Source organism: Pteronotus mesoamericanus, unplaced genomic scaffold (genome assembly GCF_021234165.1).
Source record: "Pteronotus mesoamericanus isolate MK-2021 breed Mesoamerican mustached bat unplaced genomic scaffold, CSHL_Meso_final contig_78, whole genome shotgun sequence".
Lineage (NCBI taxonomy): Eukaryota > Metazoa > Chordata > Mammalia > Chiroptera > Mormoopidae > Pteronotus > Pteronotus mesoamericanus.
The window spans coordinates 4,274,148-4,285,274 of NW_026555258.1; the positions used below are offsets into that span (position 1 = coordinate 4,274,148).

At 50.5% G+C, this 11,127-nt stretch overlaps 1 protein-coding gene across 2 annotated transcripts; it reads right to left on the minus strand.

Annotated features, from left to right (window-relative positions):
* Nucleotides 1–2,007: 2,007 nt before the first annotated feature.
* Nucleotides 2,008–10,367, minus strand: EXOSC2 (exosome component 2). 2 transcript variants are annotated; one of them, XM_054584839.1, is made up of 9 exons: nucleotides 10,227–10,367; nucleotides 8,863–8,964; nucleotides 7,309–7,354; nucleotides 6,988–7,077; nucleotides 5,926–5,991; nucleotides 5,401–5,469; nucleotides 4,120–4,296; nucleotides 3,617–3,745; nucleotides 2,008–3,088 (listed from the first exon to the last, which is right to left on the minus strand). In XM_054584839.1, the coding sequence occupies exons 1-9, from the start codon at nucleotides 10,346–10,348 to the stop codon at nucleotides 3,008–3,010; spliced, it is 882 nt and encodes a 293-aa protein (XP_054440814.1). In that variant the 5' UTR covers nucleotides 10,349–10,367; the 3' UTR covers nucleotides 2,008–3,007. The 2 variants fall into 2 exon arrangements, with proteins under 2 accessions (XP_054440814.1, XP_054440815.1); XM_054584840.1 differs by lacking the exons at nucleotides 2,008–3,088; nucleotides 3,617–3,745 and adding an exon at nucleotides 3,808–3,969.
* Between the last annotated feature and the right edge of the window lie 760 nt (nucleotides 10,368–11,127).

Genomic DNA, 11,127 nt, shown 5'->3' on the forward strand with positions numbered 1-11,127 from the left:
AGAAAGAGAGAGAAAAATCAATCGGTTGCCGATGGGGGACCTCGCCTGCAACCCAGGCACATGCCCCGACCAGAATGGAGCCAGCCGCCTCTGGCCACCTTTCATTCTGTGGAACAATGCCTAACACACTGGGCCACACCAGTCAGGGCAACAACTGATTCTTTTAAAAAAGTTGCTATTGATATTAGGGAGAAACCATAGTTGCATTGTAGGTCTTGCACATTGTTCTCTTACATATTTTGGGAATATTTCTGCTTGATTAGGAAATAGTGTTGATTTCACATAGGCTTTCAGAAATAGTTACCTAGACGAAATGAATGTGAAGCATATGAAAATGTGTGCAGATTCAGAACTGGAATTTATATTCAGATGGTAGTTTCACTTTGCTCTCACAAAACAATCTGGCTGATGAACTTGGTCCTGGCTGGTAGATCACTCTTGAAACTTCAATGCCTTTGTTCCTTTATTTACCCATTATCTTATCCTGAATACCACCCTAATTTTTCTTTTTAGACTTGCTTTCTTTTTATTTCTATTCATGTTTTAACTATTTCCTGCTCATCTTCATTCTTTAGCTTAAATTTGGGCTATCAAATCAGAAACTCTTTTTAAGACACATTTCTTGAACAATTCATTTGACAAGCATTTATTGAGACCCTGTGTTTCAGGCACTATTCTAGGTGCTCGGATACAATGCGGGGGCGGGGCGGTGGGGGGGGAGTGTGTGTGTGTGCGCGCGCGATCCCTACCCTCCCCCCACTCCCCCACCCCCAGAGCACACAGGGAGGGAGGGACAGGCAATAAAATGAGTAACAATCCAAACTATGCCTCAATGCTGCAATAAAATTTCTAGACCCATATCCCTTCACAATCAGTCCGAACCCATTCTCTGAAGGATTGCTTTCATACCTCCCTAGAGCTTAAAGCTATTCCTCATTCAGTTGCTATGGGCTTTATTCAGGCACTCTAAATTCTCTGAATCACTTTCTTCACTTTTAAGTAGAATCGTATCTGCCAGCTTTACAAGGTTATCATGAGGATCAAATGAGATCTCGTTTCACTTTCCACAATTCAAGATTGAAATTATGCATTATGAAAGCCAATATAGAGGCCAGCTGCAGTTCATCTAAATGCTTATCTCATAATCTCCATTTCCTACTGTAACCATTTTCTAATTTTAGGCGAGCTACAAGCCCAGGCTATAACATTTCTGGAGGTGGACTATACTTTTTTACTCGCTGCATAGCACTGTAGAATGATCCTTTTGAGGACTTAAAACTAGAATCCAGAGCCAAGCAAATGCCTGATTGTCAGAAATAGGTTTCCAAATATTGAATAAATCTTAACATTCATATAGTCATTTCATTAAGTGACACATTTCAGTCTTTGTCCTCACTTTTATAAAGCAGAGCAATCCACCAAGTTGCTAAAGGGATTCAGTACGTGTAATTAATCTATCCTTACTCCATTTAGTTTATTCCATTTTTTCCACCCGCTGGAATACACTTAACAAGGGCGCCCTCTAGCGGGCCACAGAAACTAACCACTAAAAGGTGCTCTCAGCCCTTTGTTACCACCACCATTCAGCAGACACCCGAGTGAACAGCAGAGGCTGGCAGCTGGGGAGAGCTCTGGTGAGAACTTACCAGCTTCCATATGGTCCTGACCAAAACCAAACTAAACCAATTCTGGGACTCCAGCTCCCGCCCTTTGCCATTCCTTTCTCTCGGGAGGCATCTGGCCTGGCACTTGTTCTCAAAGATATGACAGGCGAGCAAATCTCAAAGTTGCAACACAGCCCATAGAACATTCAGCTTTCTGCAAACTCAAAGCTGATGCACTTGGAGCACAAAAATAATGAGATTTTAAAAAAACTGTCTATTGAGTTATGTTATAAACAAGAAATATACCATCTAATGAAAAAGGGTCAGGGTATATTCAGAATTGTCAAATGCAGTGTTCAACATTATTACTGCTGAAACTAGCCCAGGTTTAAATTTTGCTGGGTGACCCAGGCACCGCAGTTAGGGCCTCTGGCGGAAGAACTACTGTTTGCTAAGCTCTCCTTCCACTTCCCTCCGCTCCCAAATATTACAAAGAACACAAGAACAGAAACAGTGCCTTTAAAAAAATTGTTTACCAAAACCTGCGAGGTCACTATTTTAGACATGACAAACCAACGCAGAACTCCTGCCATTCCCCAATAAGAACATCAACATCTTGGTTTTATCTTTGAACTCTTAACTATTCATAAGCTAATGTGTTACTACCTCAATTATAGGAGGAAACTAGCTTTTTTTCTCCCATCTCCTTTTTCTCTATTTTGATTTCATGTTTACTCAGGCACCCAAAACCTCCATTCTATTACCAATACTTCAACTTCTTACAAATCACCCTCAAAGGCAGGATGATTAGAGCAGCCCGGTGTGGATACACTTGAATCAATCACTAGAAGGAACACGCAATGGGAAGTAGGATTCCAACCCAGCAACAGGATGCGTGGTTAACTTTATTCTTCTGTTTGACTGCTGGGCTAACTTTACCAACTACTGTCTTCAATGTTGTACTTGTGCTGCAGAGGAGGTGGGAATGGAAGCCAAAACAGGTCATTTGGGAGTCAGGGAGGCCATGTTTTTACAGGGGCAATTTCATGGGCATTGTGCCTTGTGAACGATGGTGAACAGGAGACAAAGACTCTCCATATTATTCCAGGATGGGAGTCCACTTGGCCAGAACACTGAGAGCTTTTGGAGACCGCAGACCACCCCCGGGGCTGGGGATCTGCAGGCAGCCCAAGGGGCTGGTGGCACAGTTCACCTCTCCCAGGCTCTGCCCATGAACAGAAGAAAGCAGCTAGGTCTGTGGGCTGGACGCAGCGCGATGCAGGTCCATGATGAGCCTCCGGTCCCAGCTCTGCTGAGCCACACACGGGGACCACAAATCAGATTCTTCACTTTCTTGAACTGCTCCTGTCAGGTGCACAGTCCTGTCCTTCAGACCCTCCTCCTTATCCCTCCTGTTCTAAAAGTCTCTGTCGTGTTTCCATCACAATTTCCTCCATTATTTCTGGCTTTAAGATGTCTTTAATCTGAAAAAGAAAGGAAAAGGTATTTGTTCAGAAAATAAACCAACCACAAGTAGACCATCAAGCCAAGCCAATCGCAGAAACCAAGCATGGTTAACATAAACCTCCTGTTTCTTTCATTTATCAGAGGCTAAGTATTACAAGATGTGATCTGCTAAAACCGGCTTAATGAATCAGCAAGATTCTCTGGGATACAGATGACAAGCGCAAAGATGTTATTCTGGTACCCAGTAAAGGGGGAGCTGAAACTGGAATGGGCAAGAGGTCCAGAAGGCGGCTATCAGACACTAGTCCCACCTGGCGCCTCCAAACCCTTAGACCGAAGCTAGACATTGAGAAAAGCACAAGTATCTCAGAAAAATAACTACCAGACGCTCATTAAGGCTGCCCACCGACCACACTGATGGATATGGTGAAGGCATTTATCTGGAGGATGTACGTGCCATCACTGAGCAAACCCTGGAGCAAATCGATAAACCCGCAGTGCCTGCCCACAGAGCAGCGAGGAACAAGAAAGCCCTGGCAGAGTACCTGGTGTGGCAGGGACGCCTCATAGCAGTACAGGATGCTCGTGTCATACAGCATCATCCTCTGAGTCACCAGCGAGACGACACAGTTCCGAAGGCGGGAGATCACCTCTCGATCAGCAAGGGAGACGGGCTACCGGGGCCGTGGGGGCGGGGGGGTGGGGAGCAAAGGGAAGAGGGCAGTTGGGGCAGGAATAGAACAGGACCAAAATAAGGGAACAGTCACAGCGAATCACACAAATCATTTTTAACTGTGGGACTCCAGGCCAATCAAAGGGCTAACTCCAAGGGGGTTTAAAAGGACAGCCTCTTCAGCTTCTCCCCTCCAACTTTTGCCATCAGTAGCTGACTTGGTCTCTTCAGAAAAAGAGAGCAATACAATGTTCCCGAAACACTTGGAACTAGCAGACTACAGCAATACAGTAAGAAACCAGCAAGCCCCGCCCACCGCAGCAGCAGAGGGGAGACACTCCATCCCGCCAGACGGCCGCAGTGATGCTCACGCACCTCCAGGTTTGCTACGAAGCCCCCCGCATCCTCCTCTTTGTGCTCGGGTGTCGGGTAGATCCAGATGAAGCCGTTGTTACCCAGAATCACTGAGGCGCCACAAGGCAAGTCGTGGAAGTGAGTCTTCTGCCGTTTCACCAGCGAGGGGGAAACCTGGACCAAAACACCCTGACCGAGCTGAAGACAGACATAAATGAGGTCACTGAAGGATCATCAATGAGGGCGATGAAGAGCAGACAGTGGGACGTGTGCCATGGTTATGGCGGGATCAGGGTCCCTCCTGTCAGTAACTGCCGGCCCCGTCGGTCGTTACAGAGAGCACTTCCAGAGGCAGAGGCTGTTGCCCTATCCCAGCAGATGACAGCTTTCCATGCCCCCCTCCACCGCCCTCCTTTGCCGTGGTCACCACGGGCTGGTGCACCCGCTGTCGGAGGAGCTGGGGCTGGCGAAGACCCGGCTCAAGCCTCCTGTGCTGTCCCGCCCCCACCCGGCCACCTGCCCGGCCCCTGGGCTGCGCAACGATGGGCTCGGGGACTGACCAAGGGCGCAAACCCACCCCCGGCTCTGGCGGGACACCTCTACTTCCAGGTCTGGCTGGGGGTGGGTCTGCAGCACCTAGACCAAAAGGCCAGCACCGGCAGCACGGCCGTCTCACCCCCAACTTCAAGGACGTGAACGTGGGTGGCTGTGGTCACTTCACTAAGGGAAGAGGTTTTTGTTCCACTCAGAAAATTAAAAGGTTCATTCGGATAAAGCCAAGACACTAATAAACCATCATCTGTCTTGGGAAGTAAGCTATCATTTTAAAAATAGCCTCGATAATGTAACCTCGTACGAGAAATGGAGTGAAATTTCATTTAGAGGCTCAAGTGATAAACCAATCTTTCCTAGCAATAATATCCATCTCATTGCCAGACTTTTGTCTAAGAGTCCGCTGTCCTGCTCCAGCAGTCGCTGACCTCCCTGTGTTCCAAGGACTGTCCCAGCCCTGGCCCCACTGCAAAGCGGCAGCGCCTGCCAGGAAGGAGCAGACAGCAGGCCTCAGGGTCCACGGCCAGAGGGGCTCCTGCCAGAGCACTCCGCTCAGGAGGAAAAGGACAGAAGCTGTCATCCACCACGATGCTCCTGGCCCAGGACCGTGTGAATCAATCCGTTAGCAGGATGCCAGCCCGTGGCTCTTAACTTCCGGGGTTCTTTGGGTCAGAATTCCAGAGAGCTCTGGGGATTCGGGAATGGATGTGAAGTCTGGGTCAGCAAACAGGCAGCAGAAGCCCGACTTACTTTTCCATACTTGAGACTCCTCGTGTGCAGAGAGACAGCGCCGTCTGAGAACACTGCCTGGACCTCGGCCTGGCCCGGGCGGTGAAGGAACACACACCGTCATGTCCCCGGCCTCCTCTGTGTCCCAGGCCCCACTCTCCGACCTTTCCTCCCGCTCCCAAAGGTCCCGCTCGGCAGCCTTGGACCCGGAGGACATCGCTCTGACCTGACCCTCCCCCTTTGCTGTCATGAGCACCTTGGTATCAACACCTTTCCTACTCCCTGGGATAAAAGTTTAAGGTCATTAAGAAAACCTGAGTCTTGCTTAAAGCACGGGCCACTGTACGTTACAAGACCCAAAGAAATGACCCAGAAGCCACAGATGTGAGCAAAAGCTGACGAGTCAGCCTGGGTGAGGGAGTGGGGAGAGGCTGCGGCAGAGCCCTTGGCCCTCGACTCGGCTCCCGGCCAGGACGCCACGTTCCTCCTGGTGGGGACACCCGGCTGCAGCCCCGCTTCCCAGCTCCACACAAAGGCGCAGGATACACTGATCAGGTCCCCCTCCTGCAGGAAACCTCGCATGGCCAGCTCATCCTCTGCAGACCTTCTCCTCTGAAACACACACAGACGCAGCGTCCCCTCAGTCAGCCCCACAGGAACACTGCTCCCTGCTCCCGCTCACCGAGCTCCCGCGGGCAGCCTCTGCCCCTCAAGCAAACGAGAGCTACAACCACTTACGACCTCCCTGCAGCTCTGCTCCTCCCTCTCCCTCCTTTGAATGCTGTTCACACTCTGGGACGACACTGAAAACCCTCCAACCCAGCCCAGAGTAGGCTGCTTCCCCACCCCCCGCCCCCGGCCTCCTGGGGCCGCCCTCCCAGCCCCAGCAGGACCAGGCCACCTCCAGCTTGACTGAGACTTTGCCCACACACTCCCTTTTCTCTGGTATATCCTGAGTTCATCACTGAGATTCTATCCTTCAAGGATCAAGTCTTATGCCCATCTTTCCTGTGAGCTTCTCTCATGGGAATGAATCCGTTTTTGTACAGTCCACTCGCCAGGTCTTTGGACGGCATCTCGTGCCCCGGCAGCCTGCAGGCTTTCAGGGACTCGGCACGCCTCCCTTGCCTGCGCTCGCCGCAGAACCCAGCACAGGGCGCCTCTCTGCACAGATGCTGGGCTGCAGGCAAAGGGGAACCATGGCCTGTACAAAAGGCTGTCGCTTAGGCGCTGCCGTTGCCTGGAAGAGCCAAATGCCACCCAATTCGTGGACACTAATCTAGACACGAAACACGTTTCAAGGGAACACCTGCGCTGTGCGAGGCCGACGCACCCGTGGCAGGAAGGCCCCGCGCCTGCCGGGCGTCTCTCCCAGCTCCCTTCCGGGGTTCTCTCCACGGACATTCCAGATCTCACCACCCAACAGCCGCTGCCCCTCCGGAGGCCCATGCCGAGTGAAAGGCCTCCGGGGGTGCCTGGGCAGCACACTTCAGGGCAGGCAGCCAGGAGCAAATGGGGCGGCCCCGGTGTGAAGCGAGCTCTCTGGTGGAGCAAAAGACCCCAGAGCTCTTGGCAGCAAACCACGCGGCCCCAGCTGGAGCCCCTTACCAGCTCTCCTCCCGGAAGGTTCATGGATGACAGAAGCAAGACTGAGTCCAGCCTGGAGTTGGTCTCCACCTTCCACCTCTTCTGTTGAACCTAGAAACCAAAATTCCACACCTGGACACACACACTCCAGCGGCAAGACCTCACGTCCTAGGTGACCAACAATCCTCAAGATAATAAGCCAAGTGTTTACATCAAAGGTCACAAACAAGAGCCAAATGCAAGGACTGCTTCATTCACGTAACTACACACAGAATGACTATCCTGTTCATTAAATCACCAGTCTGTCTTTCCTATGTAAAATCAAACTAATATCAACTTTACCTCTGTGATTCTCCCCACTACGATGTCTCCCACTTCACCATTATATCTGAAAGATAAAACAAAAGGTGACCCATCAGTGAAAAGACTATTACAAAACCAAGCACCATTTGAGATTTCAGGTAAACAGAATGAGGGCCTTGATCAGGCACCCATGCTGTTCGGACTTATTCTCAGGAACCGATCACTTTAAACATTCTGACTCGTATGAAATCTGTTACCTCTTCTTAGACAAACCATTCACCACAGGCAGTTCATTAAGCCTGAATCTCCATTTTGTTAATTACATGACAACCATAAGCGCAGAGGACCTTCTGGTGAGCTCTGGAACACACAGATCTCTGCGTCAGTCAAGGCAGGAGAGCCGAGACTGGACAGGACACCACGTGCCAGCCCAGCCACTGGCTGCTCTCTCAGGCCCCTCTGCGAGCTCTTCATCCTGATTCGAATGACATGGCTCAGTCCTCGGACTTTCTCTCCTCTCAGCCCACACTCACCTCTTTGTGAGCTCATCCTACAGGCTTTAAATACCACCAATGACAGGACCATTCCAGTCCCAGACTCCAGTCAGCTGCTGGCTACCCAACATTTCCATTTACATGGCTCATAGGGATTTTCAAATGTAAAAACCCTAAAACAAAGCTTTCCAGCAGCCCCTCCCCACCCCCTCCTGTCCTCAGCATCTCAGTAACTGCCGCCTCCACCCCTCAGTTGCTCAAGCCAAGAACCTTGGAGTCTTGGAGGAGCCCTTGGGGTGTCTGTCTCTCTCTCAGACAAGTCCAGCAGCAGATGATGGCTCTACCTTCAAAATATACCCAGAAGATAAATGCCTATCTCTACTCACAGACATGGTCCTATATAGAGAAAATACCAAAAAATACGAAATTCAACATCCTCTCATGATGAAAACACTCAGAACACAAAATACATGCAGGATGAATCACTCTCCACTTCTACTGCTACCACCTTAGTCCAAGCCACCACCACTTTGGGGAAGAGTCTCCCCACAGCAGCCAGTGATTTTGTTAAAACAGAAATCAGATCACATCCCTCTTCTGCTCCACCCCCTGCAGCGGCTTCCTAGATCACACACGCACGTGGAAGTCAAAATGTTTAGCACGTGGAAGTCAAAATGCTCATCGCGCCTAGCCCACGAGGCAGGCGGACGGCCACCTCGGCTCTCGGCTGCCTCTGCTCCTCCTCTCCCCCTCGCTCACTCTGTCCGACCCCACAGCGTCCTTTCTGGGGCGAACCTTTGCTGAGCCCTGTGCTAAGGACTTTACACGCATCCCTTCAATGACTTCTAATAAAAGCCGTTATGAGGTAGCTTGTGCTATTACCCTCATTTTACAGAGGTAACAAAGGTTTGGAAAGGTTGGGTGATGTGGGGAAACCTTTGAGGCCCACACTCACCTACAGTCACCTACACGTGTTCCACGTCACAGACCCACAGAATGACAGGGCAGACAGGTGGCGGGCAGGTATGCTGTGGCAGAAAAGATCTGCCTGGGCAACACGGATGCCACAGGGAAAAGAATACACACCTTTGGCTCTCACCTGGTTTTCAAAGCTTTCACACAGATCAACTTGTTTACTCTCTCCACAGAACCAGCCACAGATGCGATGAGCTTCTCTTCCCCCATGTACGTTCCATGGCCCCTGTTTCAAGAGGAAGATACAGAGGATACCAGGGTAACACCTGGGGTGATCTCTGCCGCCAAGAACCTCGTCTTCCCCGCACAGGCCCCTCCTGCCCTCGAGCCTGGCTTCTGTGCTGGTTGCTCCCTGCCTAGCACACTTGGGCTCTACAGGGCTACGCGGACATCTCCCCCACCTGACTCAGGTCTCCACCGATGCCACTTTCTCCGTCAGGCCTACCTCGACCGTCCCATATAAAATAGCCACCCAACGCGCTGCAGTCACCCCCACCATATTCCCAGCCACGCGCCACTTACCCTGCTCGACTTCTCATTTTTCCACTGCATTTATCACCAAACACCCCAAATAACCTATCTTTTTTTGTGCTTATAGTTTTTTACCTGTCTCTCCCTGTTAGAATAAAAACTCTACGAGAGATTTCCCCTCTGTCCTGTCACGGTGGTATAGCGACCATGCATAATATAAATAGATGTGGAATGGGTTGCTGAAAATCTTAAGATTTTCTAGGATCCACTAACTTCCAGCTAAAAGGTTAAAGGGCAATTCTCTACATGTGAACTTCCCCCCTGCAACTTGCTAGTATTTCTATGATGGTGCTACAATGGTGGGTTTTGCTTCTTTTCCTAATTACCTCATTTAATCCTCATTACTCTACCATATAGTTACTGTAATTATCACTATTTTCCAGATGAGGAAACTAACCTTGGAGAAGTAGTACAGTTCACATGAGATGGAAGGACTGGAACCATGCCCTCTTAGTTACAACATATTAAACTGCTCTCAGATTCGAAGGCGTATATTTGGGTGCATGCACCAAAATGCATGTTTGCCCTAAGCCCAAACAATTACTGATTCCGAAATCGTGCAACTGACTAGGAGATGACGCTAAGGGACGGGGAGGAGGCCACGTCAGCAACGCCTACCGTCCCCAAAAAGAGCCGCTGCCCCTAACCCTCCCCCGTTTTCCGGGTCTCCAACGAGGAAGGTTCAAGGAATTGGACCCCAGGCAGAGGAACCGAGAACCACGGCCATAAGGAGCGAGAAAGGAGGATTACAAGGGGCTGAGACAAATGCACACGCGGACATAAGATGCAGGGAGTAGAAGCCCGAGGCCTCGTAAACTACAGGGGTTCATGTCACGTGTTCTGGGTCCCGCGGGGGATTTAACACAGGCGGCCACAGGCCCAGGTTTTAAATAGCGGGCCACGTGCAGAGCCCTGCAACCGCCCCTTGTGGCCCCGAGTCCCCAGGTCCCCACGCACCGCATGAAGCCCGTGTCCGTAGTAATTGTGTCGCCCGGTACCACCAGGTGTTTCTTACTCTCTCGGCCCAGGCTCTCGCTAAGAGGTTTACGAGCGACGGGAAGCCTCATCTCCATCGCCATCTTGGCGCCAATGACTTGCGCAAGCGCAGTTGAAGGCCACGAGACCAAGCTCCGCGATTCCCGGCCATCGCCCGAGGCATGGGGAGGGGCCTCAGAGCAGCAGCCAATGGAATCTCACGGCCTGGCGGCCATGCTCACTATTGGCAACAATTAGGTTAACGTTAAGGGAATGAGGGAGCAGAGTTGCCATTTTTACTACGGGCACGCGTGCGTCTGTGGAATAAACTCTGTTTTATGCTGTTAGACTTTTTACCAAAACTGCCTCTTACTCATCATCCCATTTATTGTTTAACAGGGTTAGAGAGAATTGGGAAATGGACCCTGAGCTTCCTTCCAACTCTAAGCTGCTAAACTGTGAGGTTTCTGTAAGAACGCGCTCACGAGGGTTCGGTGGTGAGAGGTGCAGAAAACGCTGTTTGGACCCTCGGAAGAGCCCCCCTTCCTTGCTGTTCCTAGCAACGCCGGTATTCTACATGACAGCCGCCCGCGGGTGCTGGTTCAGCACCAACCGTCATCTATATCCCCAAACGGTGCTCGGGGTGCTGCTTCGGTTCTTCCGTAATGTCTTTTGAGTGAACTGATTTACTCTAACATTTCTATTTTAAAAACAAGAAACTGTCTGAAAAAAAAACCCTTCAAACCTAGCAAGAAGATGTATTTGGTAGGGAAGGCAATGCACACCTAATGTGAAGATCTTCACTTATATTTTATTCACACACGAACTGAGCGCTGTGTGCCAGGAGCCGTTGCAAAGGATTCAGCGGTAGACAGACAGATGT